This window comes from Halichoerus grypus, chromosome 11 (genome assembly GCF_964656455.1).
Source record: "Halichoerus grypus chromosome 11, mHalGry1.hap1.1, whole genome shotgun sequence".
NCBI lineage: Eukaryota > Metazoa > Chordata > Mammalia > Carnivora > Phocidae > Halichoerus > Halichoerus grypus.
In genome coordinates, this window is record NC_135722.1 from 49156306 (window position 1) to 49183876 (window position 27571).

The 27571-nt window shown below is 47.4% G+C and overlaps 1 protein-coding gene and 1 long non-coding RNA gene across 3 annotated transcripts in view; one reads left to right on the forward strand and one right to left on the reverse strand.

Annotated features, from left to right (window-relative positions):
• The window catches only part of LOC118538092 (uncharacterized), a 100084-nt gene extending 84575 nt beyond the window's left edge, over nucleotides 1-15509 (forward strand). Inside the window, exon 2 of the long non-coding RNA XR_013442448.1 lies at nucleotides 14399-15509. This is a non-coding gene — a long non-coding RNA (uncharacterized LOC118538092). The remainder of the gene's footprint in view (nucleotides 1-14398) is intronic.
• Nucleotides 15510-16049: 540 nt separating this feature from the next.
• Nucleotides 16050-27138, reverse strand: CCKBR (cholecystokinin B receptor). Of its 2 annotated transcripts, none has more exons than XM_036095912.2 (5): nucleotides 26915-27138; nucleotides 18288-18539; nucleotides 17887-18139; nucleotides 17412-17584; nucleotides 16050-17233 (listed from the first exon to the last, which is right to left on the reverse strand). In XM_036095912.2, the coding sequence occupies exons 1-5, from the start codon at nucleotides 27063-27065 to the stop codon at nucleotides 16695-16697; spliced, it is 1368 nt and encodes a 455-aa protein (XP_035951805.1). In that variant the 5' UTR covers nucleotides 27066-27138; the 3' UTR covers nucleotides 16050-16694. The 2 variants fall into 2 exon arrangements, with proteins under 2 accessions (XP_035951805.1, XP_035951806.1); XM_036095913.2 differs by lacking the exon at nucleotides 26915-27138 and adding an exon at nucleotides 19091-19203.
• Between the last annotated feature and the right edge of the window lie 433 nt (nucleotides 27139-27571).

Sequence of the window (27571 nt, forward strand, 5' to 3'; positions counted from 1 at the left end):
CATATGCAAAAAGGGGGAAATGCAGCTCCTTTGGCTAAAAATGAACTTGGATCTGAATAACTAGAGAGGGAGAATTCAAAAATTGTGTCCTATGTATCAGTATTCCTCAAACTTTAGTGTGTAATTACCTGGGGATTTTGTTAAAATGCAGGTTCTGATTTAGAAGATCTGGGGATGGGCCTGAGAGTCTTCATTTCTAACAACTTTCCAGGGGATGCTGACCCCAATGACACCTTAAGAAGGGAATAAATTGAAAAAAAGATAGAAAAGAGGGAAAAATGGAATGATGGTGGACTAGAGGATCCTAAGCCCAACACTCACCCTTGGTCATGCTCCGAGACCACTTTGGGGCAGGGGTGGGAGGGTGGGGGAGGCCCTTTAGATTCTTCTGCAGCTAAATCTCCTTGGAGGAGCCCATTGCAGCATCCCCGTACGAGAACAGTACCGCCTTACTTATCTTGGATCTGTGTGGCATGGAGTTGGGAGTAGGGTGTCCCCCCTACATTTGAAGGAAAATGTCATGGCTCCCGGGTAGTGAAACCCTAGCAGCAGCAACACAGTGTCCTAGGACAGCGGAAGTACTCCAAGGTTTGGAATGGAGGAAACAATGGCAAGAGCCACCCAGGAATTCATGGATTGTGTGCATGAGACATCACTGGTAAGTCCCAGAAATAAATTTCTGGTGAGAGGGGTTTTAAGGGGCATAATAAGAGAGAGGGAACTTTGTGACCTCCAAAGAACCACACGTGTGCTCTGCAAGAGCTAGCATTCACGGAGGGCAGCCTGTGTCAGCCAGAGATGCAGAAACCTCCCACAGAGAAGGGAGCCCAACCTCACCCCCCACCACTGGCACCCCCTCTCCCAAGGAAGGAGGCACTTGCCTGTTTGCTTTTCCTTCTTTCCCAACACTAGAGGGAAGAACTTTAAGAAGATGTGGGAGTACCTGAGACTCACACCGTGCCCCTTTCTCTCCTCCTCCCTACTAATATATTTTTTAAAAATTTTAAAAAGTTTTCTGTGAATTTTCATCCTTAGAACCCATGTTTCTAACTGCATTTCTTGATTTATAAGATCTCTTTGAGTATATTAAGGAGAACTTTCTTGTGGAAAAAAGCCCGAGAGCTTGACTCTTAGAGGTGATTAGTTATTAGCGACAATAATGATGGCAGCTAACCTTTATCAACCACCATTTTCCAGATACTCTTGTTAGATATTTTACATGGAAGCTCTTATAATGCTCCTCACAACCTGTGAGGTAAGAACTGTCATCATCTCAAGTTTACAGGAAAAGGAAACTGAGATTTAAGCAGTGTAGACCACTTGTCCAGTGTACCCCAGCTGAATACTGACATCAGGATTTGAACCCAAGCACTAGCTCTGGAGAAGGAAGCAGGAAAGGCATTAGGGTCTTGAGAATGCAGAGTATCTTGGAAAAGGCCACAATCCCTTTCCCCCCTCTCTTTAAAACAAGTATTAATGGTGGGAGAATGCCCTGGGGTAGGTACTGAGCAGAAAGTGCTGAGGGAAACAGAGGGAGCCACAGAGCTTACTGTGTGAAGGAAGAGAGCCTCAAACACAAATAAGAATGTCATCTTCAATATTTGTGTGAACTATGAAGAAAAAATTCGAAGGGCGTCTACAAGGTAACGGGTGGAGGACAATGCAGATTAAGGGAGTAGGAAAGGCTTCTCTGAGTAAGAAGTGTCTAAACAGACACCCGACAAATGAATAAGTTAGTCAAATGAAGTGAGGGAAAACATTTTGGGCAGAGGAAATTGCTGGTGAAATGAAGTATTCCAGGAACTTTCAACAAATGAAATATGCAGGGTAGGTGGGTAGGGAGTTGAGTAGGCAGGGACATGTTTAAAGTCTCAGGAGGGGATCACAGGGTCTCTACCCATTACTGGGGTAGATTAGTGAGAGTTCTGGCATTTGGGGGCTTAAGTTTCAAGATTTGCCAGTCAGTGATGGGTCAGAAAGTGGTTTCTGAAGGTGCGAGGATCAAGGGTCCTGAGGTAGGAACTAATCTTGGGCTTTCTCTGTCTCAGAGGCTCCTAGTTTCATGGTAGGTTCTTCAGGTTTCTTCTCCCTCTTCTCACTCACCCACCCTCTCACCCCTAATCTGGGCAGATCTTCTGCACTGGGTTTCAAACTGTCTGTTCATTTCCCACCTGGCCCTTTTCTACCTCCTCATCCAGGCATTTCCCCTGTACATATGGAAGGAATAGCTCAGTGTTCTTGCCTTTACTAGAACCAACTTGGGCATTTTCTGCCTTTATTCCTTTACTGAAAACTATTTTTCTTTCCTGAAATTCCATTTCGTATTTATATTCACCTGAAAAATTCTGGAAGTCTAGACAGTAGTCTAGCTCAGAGTGTACTTCTACTTCCTTCACAAAGCTTTCCCAGGTCCCTACAATCAGAGTTCCTGTTTTGTCCATTACTGCCCATCCAATGGTAGCATAGTCTGTTTGCCTTATAATATTTTATGCATACCTATGTCTTCCAAAAGTTAGTGAGCCTGTCCAGACATGAGCCATATTATATCCATACCTTCATAGGCCCAGCCTCTTGTTTGTGCTTTCTTCTCTCCTTTCCTACAGCAGGAAATATTTGTTCACTCAGATTAATCAGTAGCTTGGCCAGTTTTTAAACCCCCACCTCCTAGCTATATTCCCACTACTCTCTGAGGGTGAGAGTCACCTGGGTACTTGTTAAAAAATCAGATTTCTGGATTCCACCCTAAACCTAAAGAGTCATATTGTTCAGTGGCAAGAGAACCAAAAATTGTATTACTAACAACTGCCTCAGGTTATTCTTGTCATGACAGAATTTGGGAAAATACTACTGAGTATTATTTAGGTCAGGGAATTATCAGGTGCACCCTAAGCTAAATGTTTGTTCACTCGCCTCCCCCCCACCCCCCGCCGTGTAGCTGAACAGATGTTATTACAATAGGACTTGTTTTTCTGAAGCCTCCAGCCCTTTAAAAGGGAAGGAAGGAAATATGTTTTAGATATAGAAGTATTTCAAGATGGATGTTTGGAACTGGGAAAGGAGCCTGGACTGGAGACCTAGATTAGAGAGTAAATTTGCATAGAATAGACCAGAAACCCAAATCTGGGAGAGAGTCTGAGCAGAACAGGAGCACCTAATTATACCAGGAATGTAATCCTCACAATCGTCCTTATAAGGTAGGTGTTATCTACATTTTGCTGATTAGGAGACTGAGTTTCAAAGAGGTCAAGTGACATAAATCACAGAGCTAGTAAGCATAAAAGCTCCCAAATTATGTGTGATTGTGTACTCATTTAAAAAATATTTATTGTCTCCCATTTACAAAGCACCTTTCTTAAACATAATCTATCATTTTCTCTAGCATCTTTTAAGCTTTTCTCTTTTTCTTTGGTTTTCTAGTTTGATTATGAATACTCTCGGTGTTGATTCCCTTTGTATTTGTTGGGATTCACAGGGTTTTTTGTTTTTGTTTTTTTTTGAATCTGTGGCTTTAGTTTCTCTGCTATAGGCTACCCTGAATTCCCTGCCATGTGTCTGCTAGCAAGACCGCGGCTTTCATAACAGTCATGGAAATAGTATTCTATCACTTTGCCATATTCTCTGGTGAAGATTAAAGTCGGAAGCCCCTTCCCCTACGCTGGGGGATGGGGTGGGAGATACCTTAGAGCCTGTTCACCGCAGTCTGTTATTAGACTCCCCACTTTGATTTTTGTGCACTGGGACTCACAACGCAGTCAAAACATTCTAAATTGGGGAATGTGCAAGTGCATTCAGGACAAAAGAGGCTCCCGTGCCTTCCTACGGCTCCTAAGTCTTCCCTTCACTTTTGGGCATGATAATTCCTTATTGTTTTGTCATCTCTTCTTTGATCTTAAGAAAATGTTTCTTATATATTGTCCAGTTTTTCTCTCTCGTGAAGTTGTTTTCAACCAGAGGGTTGATCCAAATAACCTATCCCACCATTACTGGGAAAAAGAAGTCCTGATTTAGTGTTTAGAAGATCCACTCAGGCTGCCGTTTGGGGAACAGTCTGTAAGGATGCAAGTGTGGAAGCAGAAAGATAAAGTAGTTATTTCAGAAATCCAGGTGTGATGGTGGTGGCTTGGTATAAGGTTGCGGCAGAAGAAGGGGTAACACAAACATTTAAAGACATTTAAGGGGGTTAAGTCATCATTTTCTCTCAAGTTTAACCGTTAAGGCGAGGGCTGTACAGAAGCTCATTAGGACTCTGGAATCTACCAGGTGGTGTAACATTCCAGTATTTTTTTTACCCTTCAGCTCCACTGCAACCATACCTACCGTCAAACAGCCAGTTAAAACTCTCCCTGTATAGTCTAGCTATACATTTTTAGAGGACAGCCCCTGAGCTAGTGAATGATAAACCTGCATGTACTGCATGGACAATATAATATATAGGCAAATTTCCATTTGTCTGTAGAGAGTACAGTGGGGAGGTGCACCTCCAGCCTCAGAGGTGGATGTCCCACAGAGTCCTCTCCAGAGGGAAGTCACTTAAGACAGTCTGCAGCTTTGAATTGGGTTTGTGGTTTAAATATCCTCTCAGACACCCTTCATTTTCTAGGTTTTCGAGGTTGGTGTGGTTCTTAATACCGTTCCTGAGGTCACCGGCACTGTGTTGCAAACTAGTGGTCTTTGTGTTTCCTTCCGTTCACCCCATATCACCTTCATTTAGGAGGCTCAGCCAGGTTGGCCTGGCTTTTCTTGTTTCACCTCCTCTGCTGTTCTGCAGTATTTAATTGGAGCCTTGATGGGGATATTCCTATCTGTTCCAGGAGCCCACCCTTGCCCGGATTTAATTCCCTAGACCCCCAGCTCCCTTCCCCACACCCACAGTTGGATCCCTGCCTTACTCCCTGACTTCATTCCATGCCACTTTCTCCCCTGGTTATTGTGTTCCAGCTTCCTGGGTCCTCTGTTTCCTAAACTCACCAAGGTCATTCCTGCCCTAGAACTTTCCCCTGTCTATTCAGTCTGCCTGGAAAGCTCTTTCTCTAGACCTTCCTGTAGCTGGCTCCTACCCACCATCTCTAAGTCCCTGAAGCCTCTCTTGGGTTCAGCATCAATAGTTTAAATGAACACCTAATTTATATAGATCCTGCACACCAATCAGAGGAAAGGTTAAGCATGTTATGAAACAACAGGGAGGGCAGGCAAGCCAGTCTAAGACACAAGATAGAAGGCACTGCCTCACTCCTGAAAACAAAGGGGTGACCATTTCGCCTGCGCGTATTTGATGCCACTAAGCAAAGCAAGTCCTTTCTAACTCTGCTGTGGTCTGAATGTTTGTGTTCCCCCAAAATTCATATGCTGAAACCTAACCCCCGAGGTGATGGTATTAGGAGATGGGGGTCTTTGGGGGTGATTAGATAATTTGGGCAGAGCCCTCATGAGTAGGATTAGTGCCCTTATAAAAGAAGCCTGAGGAAGCTCCCTTGCCCCTTCCACCATGTGACATTACAGAAAAAGATGGTCATCGAGGAAGTGGGCTCTCACCAGATACCAAACCTGCTAGCTAGCACCTTGGTCTTGGACTTCCCAGCCTCCAGAACTGTAAGAAATAAATTTCTGTTGTTTATAAGCCACCCAGTCTACCATATTCTAGTATAGCAGCCTGAATGGAGTGAGTCTTCCAATTTCTAAATTGACTATTAGTCTGAGTCAAGGCAGGCCAGATAGAGGGGTCTCAGGGATGCTGTAGAGGGACCTGGAGACTTCAGGCCCAGGGTGAAGAGCATCTGCTTCCTAGACTTTACCAATGAGGAGGGAATGATTTTTGATCCTGGGGACTTTATTTTATGGGCTCATCAAGCCATCACCTCTGTTACCTTTTGTCACATCCTGCCATAATTATCTTTATTCCAGACTGGCCAGTTCTGGCTTCACTAAAATCTCAACCAATCTGTTGTTTCTACTCAGTCATTTACTTGAGCTATGACTCTGGGCAAATCATTTCACCTGACTTTGAACTTCTTTGCCTATAAAAAAGGGGATAAGGCAAAACCATCTCCTGACATTACCAGGGCTGTTGCAGGGAGGGGATTAGAATAGGGGAAAGCACTTTGAAAGAGTTAATGAGACCTAATATGATTAGGAGGTAGGATTATGATCACAGCTCTCTGCATTTTGTCAGCTCACAACAATTACAACCTAACCCAATAGTTACAGCAGTGTCTTCCAAGTCCTGCTGAGTGAGAGGCCTGCCAGTCATCAGAACGTATTAGAGTCAAGGCTTACCCAGGCAGCTACTTCTGGACTTCACAGCAACACGTGTTTTTCCTGTCCCTGGTGACGGCCCCTCCCTGCTGGAGTAAGTGAGCACACTGGCTCTCCTCCTAAATTACCACCCCCCCACCCCCCCGCAGGAGAACTTCTCATTCTCTGGCTTTCCTCTGCTCCTTGCCCATGGGTCCCCCTTCCCTGTGGATCACTCACTCAAACCGCCTTCTCCCTTCCTCTCCCTTCCCCTCCTGGGGTCCCAGTCCTTCCGCGGGCCTCCCCGGTGCTCGCCCTCCTGCCCTCTCTGCTCCCTGTCCTGAAAGCCCATTTCAGCCAGCGACCCTTCTGTGCCTCAGCCTCTCTCCCTCTCGTTTTAACCGTCCCGACCTCAGCCGTCTCCCCGCGCGTGGTTCGGGTTCTCACCACCGGACGTTGGAAGTTCAACGCTTTCAGGCGCCCGCCGGTGGGTGGGGGCCCAGGGGGCGGGGCGGCCGCGGCCGGGAAAGGCGCGGGACCTTTATCCCTGGGGCTGGCCGAGGGCAGGTGACCCGCAGGTCGGTACCAACGGGAACCCGAAGGTGTGTGGCAGGGCCTGGCACCGAATCACTTCCCCAGAGCACACCTCGTATCTCTGCGGCTCCTCCCGAACTGGCTTGGGTCAGCCTGTCCTTCAGGCCCTGCCCTTGAGAGGGCTTACGGGGAGGCAAAGACCAGACCAGCAGGACCCCGTACCCCTCTGTGCGGCCGTCTGCATAAAACAACGGATTTTGTCATTGTTTTCCTGTTACATCATAACTGTTAAAATTAAAGTGATTATTTGAGGAACACACTAAATATGCTGATAATGAAGTTGTACCTCCTTAAGCACCAGCAGTATTTGCTCCTTTCAAGGCCAAAATTCACCTCCAGAAGCAGTCCATCCAAGCTGGGTAATTCCATAGAAAAACTAAGAAGAGGCCTAGGTACCTCCCAGGAAAGGTTACACTTTGAACACAGGCATACAATTTTGATGTCCTTTTAAATCGCACTAAAACCACTGTAAAGGGGTTTTTCCCCTCTCCTAATGCATTATTTGCAATATGAATGACAGTTGAGAGGAAGCTAGGAAATAGGAATTCCTCATCTCTCCTAGGCCAAGATGTAGAACACATCCCCATCTCCTGTGCTCTGTTACCCTCTGGCACCATGCTGAACATTGTCCTGATCCCTCAACTGACTTTAAAGGGATTTTTAAAGGCATAAATCCTCAGAGATGGTAAGAACAAGAGGAGATGACATTTTGGAAAAATAGATGGACAGGTACCTAATGACTTAATAGAACCTATAACAGTACAGGGTAAGCAAAGAACTGCCACAACTAAATGATAGAACCCTCAAAAGTCCTGGGAATTGATGTTCAAGGAAATGGAATAGAGGGAAAATAAAAGAAGATTGGTTGAAAGCTATTGAGAAAATGGTACTGCTCTTTTTACCAGGCAGAAGCAGGAGATCTGTCTGGAGAAAATAAAACTGAAGGTCCTTCAGGCACAGCTGAAGGCCAGGGATACCACAAAACACCTGGACACTTAAGTCTACTGAAGGCCTAGTAGCCCACCCCGCTCCATCCTGCGGTCTTCTCCCACTGGCTCCCCGGATGATGGGATCCACGCCTTTATTCTCTATCCAGGAAATAGGATATTCTCTATCCTGGAAATAGGAAAGGTTTTCTCTAGGAGACCTGATCAGCCCAAGAGGAAAGACTTAAATATCCCAGCTTCTGGAGCTCTCCAACAGCCCAACCAGATCACTCTACAGTGAAGCTCCAACTTGATAAGCTCCATCCACTGCTTAGAACTTAGTCCTCCACTATTAAATTAAATCTTGTCCTACTGTGAATAGGACTGACATGTATAGCCAACAAAATTCCAAAATTGACAGCCACTATGTAAAGCAAAAGATCAGAAGTCAGATGACTTTGAGCTTCATAAGAACACCATCTTCAAAATATTGGTAAAAAAAAGCCTGACCTAGGGACGCCTGGGTGGCTCAGTTTGTTAAGCTTCTGCCTTTGGCTCGGGTCATGATCCCAGGGTCCTGGGACTGAGTCCCACATCGGGCTCCTTGCTCAGCAAGGAGCCTGCTTCTCCTTCTGTCTGCCACTCCCCTTGCTTGTGCTCTCTGACAAATAAATAAATAAATAAATAAATAAAATCTTAAAAAAAAAAAAATCCCGACCTATAATTATATACCTGACCAAACTATGAATCCAGTGTGAGGTAGAATTAGGCATATATAGACAAGCAAGTTTTCCAAAAATTTACCTTCCATGCATCGTTTCTCTAGAAGCTATTACAATATGTTATGGCTGGGACTAAGGTAAAGTGAGTGAGGTACTTTTTTTGCCTTGGGTGCAAAATTTGAAGAGGCACCAGAAAATTTAGTGAATAGGATAAGGAATATTTTAATGCAATACAAGAAAAAAAAGAATGCAAAAAAATCCATGATGAATGAAATATCAAGAATGTAAAATAAAGATAGGACCCAACAGGGCTGGGATTATGGTGAGGGGAGTGAGGCCAAGTCATACAAGTGCAAGTGTGCGTCCCATCTTCATTAAACATTTTGGTATTTTGTTGGTTATACAAGTCAACCCTACTTTACGTGGGACAGGACTATGTAGGGACATGAACACAAGGAAGTGAGCATCATTGGAGATCACTTTGGAGTCTAGTTATCAAGATAACAAAAGTTATGATTTTATTGGGTGGAAAGGGGGGGTATAGGAGTGTGTATTTCAGGTGGGCTGGTAGTAGAAATGGGAATTAAACCCTTATCTTCCATGGTGGATAGTCAGTAGATAATACCGCCAAACAGGAGAACCAAAAAGTAATGTTAGCATTTTATTAAAAGATATGGGGAAAAATACTAAAAAAAATTAGCTGAAAGATTTGAGAGTGATTCCTTATGGGGAAGGAGTAATGGAGAAGGGCAAGGGCAGGGGGCTGGGGACTGCTATTTGTCTTAATGTTGTAGAACTAGTTGACTCTTTATGTACATATATGACTAATAACAAATTATAAATAAATCAGTGTCTGACATTTCAAATAAAAGTCTCTGAAGGGGACTTTTGGGGAAGGCAGAGGTTTATTGGACTTCATCACATGATGTTATGATTTGGTATTATTTTTACTTTGGGTTACATATGGAGGTGGGTGCTAGAATTGTCTCAGTGTTAGGGCCACTAACAATCTTCCTGGGCTTGTACGTTTTCCAGGGGAGATAGCTGCTCCATCTCATGTGACCCTCACAACTACATAGCAAGGCATGAAATATCCCCAGGTCAAGGATACTGGCAGAGGAGGGAAACTGAGGCTGAGAAAGGGAAAGTAACCAGTCAGAACTAATCGTTCTGTAGTTAGTAAGTGGCATTGAAGTAGACTGGTACCAGATCCTTCCAGGGAGACCAGTTTTCACACCAGGAAACTGGCATTAGCTCCCTACACTGTAGCTGCTTTTTTTTTGGTCTACGCTGTATTGGTATTTTGTTGGTTATACAAGTCAACCCTACTTTACGTGGGACCAAAAAGCAGCTACAGCGTAGGGAGCTAATGCCAGTTGTAAACACAACCAGAGGGCTGACCAGATCCCCACTTTTGCCTACTAGTTCTGGTTGGACCTGCATCACCATTCCAAGTTGGTGGGTACAGCTCTTCCTTGACCTGTGGAGGGCCCTCCATCTCTCTGGCTGCAGTAACTAAACATTTCATGCTTAAAGCCAGACTTTTCTGCCTCAACCACCCCATTGCTCTTGTTCTTGCCTTTTCTGGGCTGAACTACAGGTCCACACATCTAGGCAGCCTGGGGCCTGGCCTTCAAATGCTGTGAAGTGTCGCTCATTACCCCAGGGATGACCAATACTGCTAAATTTGGAGGGACTGGGGAGTTACTTCTGGTTTGAGAAAAAGGGTTTTCCCCCTGCCAGCAAACTGTGTTCCACCTTGAAGGCTCTGCCCCTGTCCAGGTGGGACCTTTGCACCTGCCTCTCCCTGCCCACACACAATGTTGTGGCTCTGCTTCTTGAAACATAGATGGGATCGTGTATCTGACTGGGAATGTCTTGTGTTTCTGCCTTTCCTATGTTGCTCAAAGCTTACTTGTTTCATGCTGGGAAATTGGACAGCCTTATTACTCAAGCCAACCTTATCATTCAAATGTGTATTTCTCAGGAGCCCTTCCATGTCTTATCTCTTATTACTTATATGCCTAGGTGGGTTCTGGGACTCAAAACTGGTTAAGACAAAGTACTCCTTCAATGGGCCTGATTGGTAAACTATTTCTTTCCCTCAAAATGTGGCTACATGGCTGGGCTAGATTCTGCTTCCAAAGGATGTGGCCCTACCAAGGGGAAGGTGCTGATCTTTGTGCATGGTGCTAGCAATGGATCAAGAATCTGGCTGACCAAGTGCCTCCTTAGGTTGGGGGATAGGGAATAAGCCTCAGAGAACAGTCAACAGCTAAAGGAACATTGCTAGAATCTACAATAAGGGCTACCATTTCCAGGAGGTCCCTCCTTTAGGCACTATATTCCAGCAACAAAGCTTTGACTTCAGCTGGGGCCTGCTTCTTCCTCAACCTTTATACTTGCTTTCCTCCCCTCTCACTTGTCCTCTCCCAGAAATAACTTGAAGGAACAATGTCTTTCCATAAAACACCCCTTGCTTCTCACTAGTCAGACCTGACTAATCAGACCTGACTAACGAAGACCCTGGCTTGAGTTGTCCATGGAAGGGGCCAGCTTTTGGCCTAAGGTCCTCCTTTGTTCATGTTCACTGTGATGCTTCCTCTTCTCTGGTTTGACCACATGTCTGAGACTTAGACAGGAAGCCTGCTTTCTTGGAAGGTTTGAGGGGGTAAGATTTTCAGGACAGTTGCCCCCCCGCCTTGGTTTTGGAGAAGTGAATCTTCAGGGGCTTTCCTCCAGGGATGGTGATTCTAGAAGTGGGGCTTGCTGAAGGATCCAGGTCTGCAGAGTTATAGACTTACCTGTTTTTCTACTTTGAGCCCTGAGAAGAGTCCTGAGTGGCTCCCAATTGCTCCCAATTCCCCAGCCCTGAATGACCCCTCTGGGAGATCAGAGTCAGGATGCATGGTGAAAAGAGCATGGGCTTTGGGGTCAGGCAGATCAGGATTCGAATTCTGACTCCACCACATTCTAATATAATACCATTTCTTAGCAGGCCCCAAGCCTCCTATTGGACCCAGTGTTCTGCTTCCCTGAGTTAGGGGTGGCCTCTGCAGAGGACCTTATTTCCTGGTGCTATTCCTGCACGTTGGTCTTTTTTTTTTTTTTTTTTTTAAGATTTTTTATTTATTTATTTGACAGAGAGAGACACAGTGAGAAAGGGAACACAAACAGGGGGAGTGGGAGAGGGAGAAGCAGGCTTCCCCTGGAGCAGGGAGCCCGATGCGGGGCTCGATCCCAGGACCCTGGGATCATGACCTGAGCCGAAGGCAGACGCTTAACGACTGAGCCACCCAGGCGCCCTGCTGCAGGTTGGTCTTAAAACAATCTTGAGTCTAACCCTTCTTATGCTATATGCCTGGTACAGTGGTAAGCACTTTGAGCATTGTTTTATGTAATTCTCAAAGTGGTAGTGTGAATTACGATTCTGACACTAATTACCACGTATTTTTTTTCCCATACCACCAAGTAATGCTCTGATACCAACTGGATGTCCTACAACTTAACTCAATCCTTATATTGTCTATCTAGAGATAGTGTCAGATCCCACACATTAAGGGCTCAGTTGTACAATGGCCCTCTTTCTTCAGATGCCAATTGCAAGTCCAAGTTGTCACTTGTGCTTCTGACTAACTGGCTATAGATTGGAGGTTCCAAAATCCCTTCCTTGGGTTCAGTTAATTTCCTAGAGCATTTACAGAACTCAAGAGAGGCATTTTGCTTACTAGATCACCAGTTTATTATAAAAGAATATAACTCAGGAACAGCCAGATAGAAGAGATGCGTAGGGCAGGGTCTGGGCAAAGGGCACAGAGCTTCCATGTCCTTTCCAAGTTTTCCATGCCACTCTCCCCAATCTCCATGTGTTCACCAACCTGGAAGCTCTCCAAAGCTTGTCCTTTTGGTTTTTATGGAGGCCTCATTATGTAGGCATAATTGGTTAAATCATTGACCGTTGGTGCTGGAACTGAATTCCCAGCCCCCCCGCCTTGAAGGTCAGAGAATAGGGCTGTAAGTTCTAACCCCCAATCAACTGATTGGTTCTTTCGGCAACCAGCTCATTCTTTTTTTTTTTCCCTGTTTTTATTTAAATTCTAGTTAGTTAACATACATGGTAAAATTGGTTTTAGTAGAATTTAGTGATTCATCACTTACATATTCATCACTTACATACACCCAGTGCTCATCACAAGTGCCCTCTTTAATACCCATCACCCATTTAGCCCATCCCCCACCCATCTCCCTCCATCAATCCTGTTTGTTCTCTAGTTAAGAGTCTCTTATGGTTTACTTCCCCCCCCCTCTCTTTTTTCCCCTTCCCCTATGTTCATCTGTTTTGTTTCTTAAATTCCACATATGAGTGAAATCATATGGTATTTGTCTTTATCTGACTGATTTATTTCGCTTAACATAATACCCTCTAGTTCCATCTGCATCATTGCAAATGGCAAGATTTTATTCTTTTTGATGGCTGAGTAATATTCTGTTTTAACATACCACTTCTTGTTTATCCATTCATCAGTCGATGGACATTTGGGCTCTTTACATAATTTAGCTATTGTTGATAATACTGCTATAAACATCAGGGTGCATGTGCCCCTTCAAATCAGTATTTTTGAATCCTTTGGATAAATACCTAGGATGCAATTGCTGGGTCATAGGGTAGTTCTATTTTTAACTTTCTGAGGAACCTCCACACTGTTTTCCACAGTGGCTGCACCAGTTTGCATTCCCACCAACAGTGTAGGAGGGTTCCCCTTCCTCCACATCCTCACCAACATCTGTTGTTTCCTGTGTTGTTGATTTTAGCTATTCTGACAGGTGTGAGGTGGTATCTCATTGTGGTTTTGATTTGTATTTCCCTGATGATTGAGTGCTATTGAGCTTCTTCTCACACGTCTGTTAGCCATGTGTATGTCTTCTTTGGAAAAATGTCTGTTCATGTGTTCTGCCCATTTCTTAACTGGATTATTTATTTTTTGGGTGTTGAGTTTGATAAGTTCTTTATAGATTTTGGATACTAATCCTTTTATCAGGTATGTCATTGCAACCAGCCCATTCTTAAAGTGACCTAGGGGCTTTGGGAAAGTCAGCTCATTAACATATCAAGAGGCACTTTTTGGCTCTCATCACTTAGGAAATTCCACGGGTTTTAGGAGCTCTGTGCCAGGAAAGGGGATGAAGACTGAATGTGTATTTCTTACTATAAATCACATATCACAGAAGTTAATGTAATCATCCCTGGCTTATAGCTGAGATTCAGTCACTGAGATAACTTGTACAAAATCACACAAAAAGGCAGGTCAGGCCCATTGGAACGCAGGTCTTTAAGGCTTCAAAGACAACACAGCATGCCTGGAAAGAGCAAAGGTTTTGGAAGCACACTGAGCTCAGTGTTGCCTACATTCCAACTGCAGGACCTCATGTAACTCTGCTAAGCTTTCTCAGCCTCACCTTCCTCTTCTGTCTAAGAGAACTATTCTGCAGGAGAGCTCTGAGAATGAAGTGAATTGATGTATGTAAGATGCCTGTCATGTGGCACCCTCCCATCCGTCACCCTGCTTTCCAGCCCAGGCTCTGTCATCTTCCCACCACCACATCATGCTGTTCCCAGCCCAGTATTGGAAATCAGGCAGGAACACAAATCAGTGATAGAAGAGAGAAAGCAGGAAGTACCATGGGAGCAGATGAGTTTTGTGAGGATGACCAAGAAGGACTCTGTAGAGACAGAGATATCAAATCGGGACCTGAAACGTTCCACAGATTTCAAGAGATAGAAAATGGAAGGGAAGTCCCTGAGATTCCACCTCAGGTCACTAGGCAGGGCCTGGGGGGAAAGATGATCGATGTGTAAGTATTCTGTAGACCAAAGGGCCACACTGTGTGTGAAACGATGTTATTCAGGCCGTGCTTTTGTGCTAGGTTCTGGGCTAGCCCCGGGGCACAGGCTGAGGCTGGACTTGGAGCCCTACCCGCCAGAGCTTCCCACTGCCATCTGGTGGTCATCAGGAGCCCAGCTGGAGGGGCTGACCGGAGAGCAGCGTCATCAAGACAACCTCCTTCAGAGTGCTGCAAAGCCTGTGAGCAACCCCACTTCCACCCCTGGAAAAGTTGGCATGAGAGAGAAAGGCCCAATATCTTGCCTTCAGCAAGTCAGACCAGCTGGGATTCTATTTTTAACCAGCACTGTTGTCGTTGACAGCTTGGAACGCCTTCTCCCTCCTTTTCTTCCTGCGTCCTGCCTCTTGCAGCCCAGGGCCCTGTAGAAAGGATGGATGAGAGCAGCCTCAGCACTGGTAAACAGAAGACCACTCTCCTTTCTCACTGTCCTTCACTCCACCTGGCCTCTGTCCAGCCCAGTTAGTGGGCGGAGTTAGAGGTGGTACTCTCTGTGAGGTTAGTGAGGCTTAAATCTCAGGGCTCCTCACAGCACAGGCACCTTCCAAGGCCCTGGTCAGTGTCCTAGCAATTTTCTATTCTTTTTCATAAAAAAAAGGGCACCCAGTTTTATAAGCTCCAGGCCTCACAAAACTTGGGTCTGCCTCCTGATGGCTTCTTTCCCATCTCCAGCTCAGTGTCTACTTCAAAGGATTTTTTTGTCTTGTTATAATTTATTGTATGACTTTGAACAGCTTTCTTTCCTGCTCTGAGTCTCAGTTTTCCCATCTGTTACAAGACTAAGTGTCAAGAAAGCCTCCCAACATATCATACTTCTGATTATCCATGTATGTTCTTTGGTGAGGGCATCTGTTCTTCCCTGTCATCGTGTGTGTGGAGGGATGATGTTGCTGTCTCTGCCTCTTTCTGGGGCTGGATCAGTCTTAAAATCAAAAGGGGGCCAGGCTCTGGGATTCCTCCTGTTCAGATCCAGCATCCGCCTCCCCGCTTTGTTGCTTCCATGGGCAGAAGCTTGGCCAGATTCTGATGCCAGAGAAGAGTGCATTAAAAAGGTCCCACTCTTTAGCTTCTGTACACCTGTCATGATCTGAACCCTGGTGTTGCAAACACACATTGAATAAACCAAGTCTTATTATACAGTGTTAACTCTTATCATTTCAATAAAATTTTAGTATCTATTAATATAGTACCTTAGCAGTGGCACGGCTTCAGGAGAATATGCTGAGGAATCATGATGTCTCATGGATATCCCACCCCCATCCCCAGCTACACTGTATGACACTGGTGTTTAGGTGAGTCCAGGATGACAACCCAGAGAGAATACCCACATCCCCTTCGAGCCGCAGACCATGGGCTTTTTGGCAGGGGTCATGCACAGGAGTGAGCAGCTGGAAGAGGGACCCGATAGGGAGGATTCTACAAAATCCTGTGCCCCTAGGGGCGCCTGGGTGGCTCAGCATTAAGCGTCTGCCTTTGGCTCAGGTCATGATCCCAGGGTCCTGGGTTCAAGCCCCGCATCAGGCTCCCTGCTCAGCAGGAGGCCTGCTTCTCCCTCTCCCACTCCCCCTGCTTCTGTTCCCTCTCTCACTGTGTCTCTCTCTGTCAAATAAATAAAATCTTTAAAAAAAAATCCTGTGCCCCTCACCTGCCCCCCGGAAAAAGTCCAGAAAGGAAGTTCAGGAGGAAGCCAAGTCATTTTTATTTCTTGAAGAGTTTGGGTGAGGGATGAGGGGCAGGGCCATAGTACTGAAGTGGAAAGGAATGAAGGGATTTTTCAGTGCAAAACGGCCTGTTGGTCAGGGCAGTGTGAGATTAGGCTGGTTGGTATTTTCAGTGCTAAAATGGGGAAGAGCACTGTGAGGTCAAACTGGGGGCAGCCTGGAGCATCTCAGGAGTCAGTACCTTGCCAGGCTCCGGAGCCCTAAAGAATCAGTGCCATTACCATGTGTGTATGAGAGGCAGGCCAGCCTCTCTGAGTTTCCCCTAGGTACAGAGAGTCCATTGCTAGGGATGCTGTGTGTGTGTATGTCTAAGGTCAGTGCCATGTTTCAGTCCAAGGCTCAGTCCCGTATCAAGAGTGTGCCTAATTTCCTGTGTGGCAGTCTGGTTTGTTTCTTTTGTGTCAGGTAAGCCACTTGTGTGTGTGTGTGTGTGTGGGTGGGTGGGTGTGGGTGTGGGTGCGCGGGCGCATTGGGATTAGTCCATGCTTTTGGGTGTCAGTCTCCTATGTCAGTGGGTGTGTGTCTCTTGTGTGTCGGGATGGGTCCCTGCTTGTAGGAATGGGTGTGTCCCGCCTCAGCCTCCACTCCCCCTCTACCCCTCAGCCAGGCCCCAGTGTGCTGATGGTGGTGTAGCTCAGTCTGGACAGCGAAGCAATGGAAGGGGTGGGAGGGTCCTCATCGGGAAGAGGCCTGGGGCGAGCTCGTGGAGGCCTGGGGCAGCAGCGCGCGCACGTCTCAAGGCAGGCCTGGCGAAAGCGACGGTGCATGAAGCAGTAGACCAGGGGGTTGACACAGGCTGAGGCGTAGCTCAGCAAATGGATGAAAGAGATCGGCGCCCCTGAAAGTGCGCGGTGTGCACCAGAGCTGTCAAAGGCACGCCACGTGTTGGCGCTATACAGTGGCAACCAACACAGGAAAAAAAGCACAACGATCACCAGCAACATCCGCACCACGCGCTTCTTAGCCAACAGCTTGGCCTGGTAGGGCCGGGGGCCACATGCTGGCCCAGGAGTGGGCGCGGTCAGTGCGGACAGCTCCAGGGTCTGCCGGGAGCGCGGAAGCTGCACGTAACAGCCATCACCATCCTCGCCAGCCAGCCCATTCTCGGGCAGGCAACGCCCATTGGGGTGGACAGGACCTGGGCACAGAGAGTGGGGGGTCAGAGCAGCGGGCTGAGCCCTCTCGACTTCCGGCCCCACCCCACCAGACCCTGTTTCCTGCCTCCTTGCCGGCTCACGCTCCTTTCTGCTCCACCCACTCCAGGCCCCGCCGCTTCCCAAGGCCGGGGGCAGAGTGCGAAGCTGGATTTCACGCACCTGGTGCCGCCCCACTCCGCAGCCCTCCTTGGCTTGGGCCTCGGCTCTGGCTCTCCTTGTCACGGTCTTCGTCAAAGCGAAGTCCTAAGCAGAGCTCGCGGGAGATGAGCCCGTAGGCCACAGCCATGACCACACCCGGGACGAAGAACAAGAGCAGGAGCAGCAGGACCGACCTGCAGACAGAGCGATCAATCACACGGGTATCCGTCCGCCTGGACTCCCGGATGGAGAAGAGCCAGGGGGGTTGTTCCTAGGGCTGGTGACCATGTCCCTGAGGTAGAAGTAGGATTTGGGGGTGCTGCTGGGAAGGGCTAGAGAACTGCGGAGCGGCCCCAAATGGGAATCCCAGGGTGGTGGGTGCGGAAAGGGAATCGGAGGATCGGAGCAGCCGCAGGAGGATTTTGGGGACTGGTAGGAAGCAGCTGATGGAGACGGAGAAGGGAATTCCCAGGAATAGGTAATGGGCCCCCCTCACCAGGTTTGGCGGACACGCGCATTGGGCCAGCGATGCACGCACTGCAGCACACGGGCCCCTCCTGCTGGCTGTACGGCGGTGTACACCGGGTAGGGCACCATGAGCAGTCCAGAGAGCATCCACGTGGCTATAATGACACGAGCCGCGTGGGAACGCGTCTGCCACACGCGTGCCTGCAGCGGTCGGCAGATGGCACTGTATCGCTCCAGGGCGATGGCCACGAGGCTTAGTGTGGACACACTCACAGACACCCCTAAACAAGGGAAGAGGAAGGGGTCACTTAGGAAACTTGTATTACACACTCAACCAGCGTGATTTTCTCAGGCCCCGCAGGGAAAGACCCCTATGTACAGCAAGGACTTTAGGAAAGGAGGGCAGGGGGCGGGGGTTGTCTCACCTACCCATGAGGTAGGAAACCGCCTTACAGACGACTGTGCCAAAGATGAACGTGCCCATGAGATTGGGCAGGAGGGTGAAGGGCATGCAAGCCACAGCCAGCAGGAGGTCGCTGACTGCCAGTGAGAGCAGGAAGGCGTTGGTGACAGTCCTCAGGCGGCGGCTCAGTCCCAGGACCACGATGATGAGCACATTTCCTCCAACGCTCATCAGAAAGATCACTGCATAAAGGGTGACCCTAATGGCCAGCTCCAGTTCTGGGGGTAGGAAAAGGGAGAGGTGGCAGCAGGGAGTCTGGCTCCCACTCAGCCAGACCCTCCAAGCCCGCTTATTCCCCACCTCGGCTACCCAGCTAGATCCCTCTGCATCCCAGGAACACCTCCTCCCATGCAGTGGGTGGTGAACTTGAATCCTTCAGGCTTCTAACCCCTTGAGGCTTAGTGAGATTGGCTTGACTCCTCCTCTCCTTGAGAAAGTCTGTCTCTTCTCAAGCTTTGCTCCAAATTCTCCCTTCTCTTTAAGCTAAACTTCTTGAAAGGATTATTTGCATCTCCTCATTCACCCCTCAGTCCATCACAGTCCAGTGCCCCATCTGTCTCCTCCATCACCATTTGGACACTTCTTCCCAAGATTACGAAGCTTTAACTGCCAAATCCAAAGGTCTCTTTTCACCCTATTCTACTTGATCTCCCTGTAGCATTTGGCACATTGACCACCCACTACTTTTTGAAACACAGGTCAGGTCATGTCCTTATTGCCTAAAAACAAAACAAACAAACAAACACCAAAAAAACACAAACTCCTTCACCTGCTCTGTACTGTCTGCAACCCTCTGGCATGTCTTCCAGATCCTCTGAGAACTGTCTTCTTCCTCCTCTTACCTCCTCTTGCAAAGCACCCACTTAAGCCACTAGATGACTCAGTTTCTTGAAGGCATCATGCATGCTCATGACTTCCTCCCTTGCTAACATTGATTTCTCAGCCTGGAATGTTCTTTCACAATACCCTCCCTCCATCACAAACTCATTTTCTATATCTGGTAAATTCCTATTCACCACTGCCCTTCAAGACTCAGATTAACTGCCCCCTCTTCTGTAAAGCCTTTTTAGATGCCTCATTTGGAGTTAATCTCCCCCTCTCTGACCCATGCATGTTCCTTAAATATCTATTAGAATGCTTTTTCTTTTCTGCCTTGTATTTTAATTATCTCCAAACATTCATTCTCACTCAACAAACATTTACAGAGGACTCCCTTTATGCTAGGCGCTGGGGACAAAGAGATGAACATGACAAATTCCCTGCCATGTGAGAGCCCATGGTCTAGAGGGAAACTTGGATATATGACAGATAAGTGCCACATAGCATGATAAGGAGTGAAGTTGAAGAATATACAAAGTGCTGTGGAAGCTCACAGGAGGGACACTAGTGTTTCTGGGCTAGACAGGGGGCTGACCCCATTCATTTGTGTCATTGTCTACTGGGGGATGGATTCATCTTTGGGCCTCTATATCACAGCCAAGCTGACCCAAACAAAATTGAATTGAATTAAACTGGACTCAGTCACTCAAACCCATGGCCTCAGCATGAGGGAGACTAGAGCTTGAAGGGAGAGGGGGCAGGGACAGAGCCTTCCAGGTTGTGGGGAAGGAAGGGCGTAGAGGGGCAGTTCCCATTCTGCAGCCCCATACATTGACTCTTGCGTTAGGCTCTGAATTAAACTGTTTTCATAACAATAACCAACTTACTAAAAAATGGTTATAGGCATGAGTGCATGCTATTTACAAGAAATCCCTGAACAGAACCCAGCAGTAACATTACTTGCTCAGATCACACAACTAAGTAAGGTGCTGAATCAGAATGGCAGCCGAGTCTCTAGATCTCTAAAATGCTTTGCCTCCTCCTACTTCCTCACCCCTCTGTCATTCATCATGCTGCCTCCTTCTCCCAATCAAATCTGAATCTCAGTGCCTCTTTCCGCCTCTCTCTACTCCAGTGTGGCATTGCTCGCTGTGTTACGTTTAACTCTCTATCTCCCCCACTGGACTCTGAGCTTCTTGAGGACAGGGGCAATGGCCATCTTGTTCTTCAGCATATCCCTGGCACTTAGCATAATGTCCTGCACATAGGAGGTGTGCACACATGCTGGCTAATGGATTTTGAGTGAATCTCTGTCATTTTCCACACAAATGCACCTGCTTTGTCCTTCCCCATTCATGCTTCACCTCTGTGCCTCTAAAGCTCCAGCACGCCCTCTTCTCTCTGCCTCTGTTTCTCTAGAGACGCACGTCACCCTCTCCAATGAAGGCTTATGTGTAGCAAATTTGAGGGGCGTGTGTGTGTGTCTGTGTGTGTAAATAAAGAACATTTATGAGGGAGAGCTCTGCAGAGAGGTCCCTGGACCCAGAAAAAGAGCTGGTAGTCTATCCTGTACTTTTTGTGTCTCCTTCCAGCCCACTGATCTTCCCACCCCACCCCTCCTTGCCCCGTTCCTTAATCTCTCTAGTTCTATCATCTTTCTCAGATCCTCCTCTGGGTGTCTCTTTTCAACTAGTTCTTTTTTTAGGATTTATTTATTTATTTGAGAGAGAGAGAGAGAGAGAGAGAGAGAGAATGGGGGAGGGGGCAGAAGGAGAGGGAGAGAGTATCCTTAAAGAGACTCTCTGCTGAGCAGGGAGCCCAAGCCAAAGCTGGGCTCTATCCCAGGATCCTGAGATCATGACCTGAGCCGAAATCAAGAGCCAGTTGTTTAAACAAATGAGCCACCCAGGTGCCCCTTCAACTAGTTCTTGAATCAATAACCACACCTCAAGTTGGTACAGCACTCTAAAGTATAGAAAGCACCTTTCTCATTCGTTCATCCAGCTGATGTGTCCCATGTGTGTTTTTGAACTTGGTGGAGCAGAAAGATGAGACACCGTTATGAAGTTCCCAGTTTGCATGGGTCTCCAGAAAATAGAGTCCCAGTAAAATTGCCGCTTTGCTGTTTTGCTGGGCATTCCCAGCTATTTACCTTATTTCCAGCCACCACTATCTCTCCAAGTCTTTGCTGTTGAACAGTTAGGAGATGTGAAAAAGAAATCTTAGAGCTAGGAATCTGGGGAGAGGGAGGGAGGGATAAAAAGGTAGAGCACAGGGTTTTTAGGGCAGTGAAACTATTCATATGGTACTATGGTGGATAGATGTTATTACACATTTCACATTTGTTAAAACCAATATAAAATATAACAAAGAGAGTGAACCCTAATGTAAACTATGGAATTTAGTTAATAATATATCAATATTGGGTTATTAGTTGTGATGAATGTATTGCCTTAATGTAAGATATTAAAAATAGGGGAAATTGGGACACCTGGGTGGCTCAGTTGGTTAAGCGACTGCCTTCGGCTCGGGTCATGATCCTGGAGTCCCGGGATCGAGTCCCGCATCGGGCTCCCTGCTCGGCAGGGAGTCTGCTTCTCCCTTTGACCCTCCCCCTCTCATGTTCTCTCTCTCTCTCTCATTCTCTCTCAAATAAATAAATAAAACCTTTAAAAAAAATAGGGGAAATTGTGTGTGTGTGTGTGTGTGTGTGTGTGTGAGAGAGAGAGAGAGAGAGAGAGAGAACTTCTTGTGCTTTCCATTCAATTTTTCTGTAAACCTGAAACTACTATAAAAGTCTATTAGTAGGGTGCCTGGGTGGCTCAGTCTGTTAAGCCTCCAACTTTGATTTCAGCTCAGGTCTTGATCTCAGGGTGGTAATTTCAAGCCCTATGTTGGGCTCCATGCTAGACATGGAACCTACTTAAGTAAATAAATAAATGTCTATTGGTTTTCTCAAAAGTCACAAAAAAGCAATTGGAATGAAGACTTGTGTGTGTGTTTCTGCCTATATGTATGCATCCATGTGCGTTTGTGTGGTGGAATAGGAGTGATCACAGTGGCTTCAACAACTAGGAACTTACAGTAGGGGTGGGAGAATGGGAGAGGCACCTTATAGATATTAGTGCCTTGATTACCTGTGGGCATCATCCTGCTGAGCCAGAGAACTCAGAAGACCGTGACAGTTCATTTCTGCTTCTGGGGTCTAGAGGATCTGCATTTGTTCTGTCCAGATGATGGCAGAGAACGTAGGAGCACAAAAATCCAGATAATGTGCCATAAAACAAAAATCAGGACTTTATAAGAAATAACACTGAAGCTGCTGATGCCTCAAATCCTGCCTTCCACTGGTATGTTGGATTTGGTCGCCCGTGAACAAAGACATCAAGGTAATACCCACGTGTCTGTGGTGAGCATGGATAGCATGCAACTGATTGGGGATAATAGCTGGGCAAATGGGGATATCCAAATGTCAATGGATACTAACTGAGGGAGCAAAAATAATATGGAAGGATGTGTAGGTAATATCAAAGTGAAAATTGGGTAACACTTTAGTTTTTGTGATAGATAATACCTGGGTGGGTGAGAGTAATACGTATTTTTGTGGACAAGGTCTGAGAAAGGTAACAGTTACGTGTCTGTAGGTAATGCCTGATGGAGTGTGGGATACATGTAGGTTTAGATAATATCTGATCAAGTGTTGTAACATTTGTTCCAATTTTATTATAGGTGCTGCTGAAGTGAGCAAGAGCAAAAACAATTGTAACATTTGAGTGAACAGGAGTAATATCTGTAGATATGTCTGTGGATAACATCTCGTTTTGTAGATAATATCTTCGGGAAACATGGATTATATCCAGAGGTCTGAATGTGAATGGGGGAGTATCCAAGTGATGATGGTAGTAGCTGAGTAAGCAGAAGAAGTATCCAAGTTTCTGTGGGCATGGACCTGAGATGTTAACATGTTAAGATGTTAAGTGAGATACGAATCTGACCTAGTGCAATAACTGAGTGCCTGAGCGAACACAGGTAACATTTGAGTCTTTGTGGGTAATATCTGAATGTGTGAGAGTAACATCTGTGATTTTATGAGTAATATCTGGAAAAGGTTGCTTAAGTGACCACGGGCAATATCTATGTGTGGATAATAAAACAAAAGCAAGTGTGTTTGGTGGATGAGTGACATCTAAATGACTGTGAGCAATGTTAAAGTAACCATGGGTGACATCTGTTTTTCTGTGGGTAGCAGCCGTGTGAACACTAGCACTCAGGTCTGTATGGATAACATATAAGACTAATGTAGGTGGGGCACCTGGGTGGCTTAGTCGGTTGAACGTCATGGCTCAGGTCATGATCCCAGGGTCCTGGGATCGAGCGCCGCATTGGGCTCCTTGCTCAGCGGGGAGTCTGCTTCTTCTCCCTCCCCCTCGCCCTCTGTGTGCGTGTGTGCTCTCTCACTCTCTCTCTCTCAAATAAATAAATCTGAAGAAAAAAAAAGGCTAATGTGGCTAAAATCCACATTTCTACTGGTAACACTGGAGTGAGCCTGGCTAACATGCATCTTTGGGGGTAATATCTGAGTGAGTGGCTAACAGTCTTCGTGGGTAACTTCTGACTGCCTGGGTAACAGCCAACTAACTCTGTGTGGATAACAACATCCAGATGAGAAAGGCCAGTTCTTGCACCTGTGCTCTCAATCACTTCATGTTCTGCTTTCTCAGGGTCCCCTGCTCTGTTGACTATCCCTGCTCTCTGCTGTACCTTCAATCTTCCTCTTTCTTGGCCCATTCTGCATCAACATTTAAAAAAGACTCTTGCCTCTACTGCACACACACGCCCCCCCAGACAACTCGCCCACCCCACACACCATTCCTCAACCCCACGCTACTTCTAGCACTATCCTATTTTTTCTTTGCCTCTCTTTCCCTACCAAACTTCTGGAAAGTTTTGTCTACACGCCCTGGTTCACTTCTCAGAACCTCCTTCCCCACTGTCCCAAACTCAACCTACTGTAGTCAGGCTTTAACACCCATAACTCCTCCTCGTCAGGAGTTCCTCGTTACTGGATCTGAAGGATGCTGTTCTGTCCTTATTCAGACTTACATCAGCAGCATTTGACATCACTTATCCCACCCTGCTTGAAATCATTTCCTTGCCTTCTTGTCTCTCTGATGGTTTCCTCATGGACTCTCCTTCCTTCACTGGCTTTTAAATATCAATCTTCTTCAGGATCCTGCCCCAGGACCTCTTTTCTTTTCATCCTACATCCTACATCCAAACCTTTGTATGGTTTTATCTATTCCCAAGGCTTCCATTACCTCCTGTAGGCAAAGACCTTTTAGGTCTGTATTTCCAGCTGGTACCTCTCCCCTAAGTTCCTGACCACCAGATTTGACAGCTCACTGGCCAACCCCACCTGGGTATCTCACCAGCATTTAAACTTAGTGGGTTCCAAATTGATTTTATAATCTTCTCCTTCAAACCTGTTTCTGTTCCTTTGTTCTCCTTCTCATGATATAACACCAACATCCATCCAATTTTCCAAGCCAGATACCTAGACGTCATCCCTTGACCTCCTCCTCCCTCTCCGTTTCTAATGAATCACCAAGTTCTGTTGTTTCCACTTCCAGAAGTGCCTCTCAAATCCACCCACTTCTCTCCATCCCCACTGCGAATACTTTAGTGTAAGCCCACTTCATCTTTCACCAGAGTAATATAATAGCCTTCTAAAGCGTCCCCCCACCCCCCACCTTTCATGTCTTGTGCTCCAATCCATTCTCTACACTATAGAACTAATCCTGGCTGTACTACAGAGCCTTTCAGTAGTCGCCATTGACCTCAGGATAAAAATCCACTCTCCTGGGGGCACCTGGGTGGCTCAGTGGGTTAAGCGTCTGCCTTTGGCTCACATCATCATTTCAGGGTCCTGGGATCGAGCCCCTGAGTCGTCGGGCTCCCTGCTCAGTGGGGAGTCTGCTTCACCCTCTCCCTCTGCCCTGCCACCCAGCTCATGCTTGCTCTCTCAAATAAATAAATAAAATCTTAAAAAATAATCCACCCCCTTAGCCAGGTATATGAAGCTCTTCATAAACCCTCTAGGCTGGTCATCATCCTGAGTGTTCCTTTATCCTCTCTTATGGTGTGTGTTTCAGGCTCTCAGAAACTGACACACTGAAGGAAAGTATCCCAGATTTAAACTTTGGGTGCTTAAGCATACTGTTCCTCTACTTAGAATGCTTTTTGCCATTCCTGCCCCTTCACTTGTCTAGCTCTGCCTCATCTTTTTAATATTTATTCAATTACTCCTCGGGAGGCCAGCTTTGGTTCCCTAGGCTAGGGCTCCTTTTCTGTGTTCCCACAGCCTTCCTAAGGCACAATCCCACTTTGTGCTGCAATTCCCTGCTTACTTGTCTGTCTTTCCCACTAAACTGTGAGCTCCATGAAATAGGAACTGTTCGTTTTGGTGCCTAGCACTATCTCTGGTTCAATAAATATTTCTTGAATGAAAGAATCTAAGTGAGAGTGTGTAACAACTGGTCTGAGAGAACATACATTATTTTGTGGGGTAAATACTCAAGTTAAAATGTATTCCCATTTTCCCTTCTTGAACATGGAATAATTTCCTTATGCTCAGCACTGCTCCCTCTCTTGGAATCTCCCTCCTTCCTTTTCTGCCTACTGAACTCCCTACTGAACTCTCAACTTCAAGATCCAGCTCCCGGGTTCTCCTGGGACTTCTCATGCTGACTGTTATTTTCCCACTGGTTTGTCTCCCCTTTGCACTTGACTATGGACCAGTGAGGGTCTGGACTGGGTCTGTTTCATTCCTGTGTCCCCAGGACTTAGCCCAGCTACAACAATAGGTGTCCAGGAGACATTTAAGGAAAGAAAGGGTGCAGGAAGGAAAAACATATATTGTGAGCTGGGTTTTCAAGAAAATGTGGCTGTTGGCCCGTGGGAGGAGTGAAAGTCATTTTGGGGACTGAGTAAGTGGAAGCAGTGGGGGTGGGGAGTGGGGATGGTACAAGGGATAGGAGACAAAGGGCAAAGCCAGGCTCTAAGAGGAAGAAACCTGAGGAGAGGCAGGTTGGAGAAGGGGCTTGGAAGGGACTTGGAGACAGAAAGACAGAAGGGACAGTGCCTTGATTAGAATTCCGACCTTGGGAGGCCGGAGGACTTGAGGAGTGAAATGGAGACAGGCAGCTCTAGGGAGCAGTCCTCAATGTCCAGCCTAACTCAGGTGTGAGGTTCTCTTTTGGGAAGGCTCAGGGTTGGGGTGGGGGACACAGGAGATTATAACTCTAACTTCCCATTTAAGCTTTCCATAGTGCTCCCTCCCTCAACCAGCCCTCTTCTTTTTCCCAGGCTTGCCTTCTTTTCTCTTTCCTTCCCCATTGTGGCTCTGTGAACTGGGTTTAAAAGGAAGAGAAACCTGGAGGATAGGCAAGAGGAGGTCCTTGCTTTCTGACCGTCTGTGTCTAGAAGGGGGCTCTGTGTTGGGGAGGGGGCTGTGTGTGGGGGTGACCAGTAGCTCTGGGTGCGGCCCGGAGACCGGGGTGTGAAGGGGCTCTGATCAGGTGGTGTGAAGCTGTGATGGAGTTTTTATGAGCCGTTGGGGGGGGGGGGGGGCAGAAGTGTCGGGGGGAGCTGTTTGGGGACTGAGAGGGAGTACTGCGAGGGGATGGTGTAGGCGTTTGAGGAGGCAGGGGGGGCCTCTATCAGTGTGGGGTGCAGCGAGGAGGAGCTGGTGGAGGAGGTTTAGGGGGGCACCCACCTCGTGTCCCGGCTCCGCGGATGCGAGGGGGCTCGCAGCTGAGGTTGCCCGCACCGCTGCTGTTGAGGAGGGCCCCCCCCGGGCGGCACAGGGAAGCCCCCGGCCCAGGTCCGGACCCCTGCACGCTCCGGTTCAGCTTTAGCAGCTCCATGGCCCCAGCCCAGCCACCGCCTCCCTCGGCTTGGCCGGGCCGGCTCCCGCTGCGGCTCCACCTGCTCCCGCGGCGGTTCGGGCGGAGGCTCCCGCCCCGCCTGGTCCCCGCCCCCAACCTTGGCCCCTGCCCCGCCGCTCCTCCTCTGTTCGCCCCGCCTAGGCTCGCCTCCCTCCCAGGCTCGTCCGCCTCGGTCCCGCCAGGTGACTCTCCGCCCCCCTCCCACGCTCAGGACTTCCACGCTCCCCCCACCCGCCCGGACTGTCCTTCAGGCTCGCCCCCTCCCTACTCTCTCTGGTCTTCTCCTAGAGATTTCCTTCCCGCCCACTCCCCTTCAGCACCGTCCCGGTTCGGCGGAATTCTTGGGAGTGTGTGTGTGTGTGTGTGTGCACGCGCGTGTGTGCGTGTGTTGGCGAGGTAGCGGTGGGGGTTACGGGTGGTTGGAGGGGTGGCGGGGAGGGAGGTTGCGGGGTGGCGGGGAGGAGGGTCAGAGAGGTTGCGTGGGG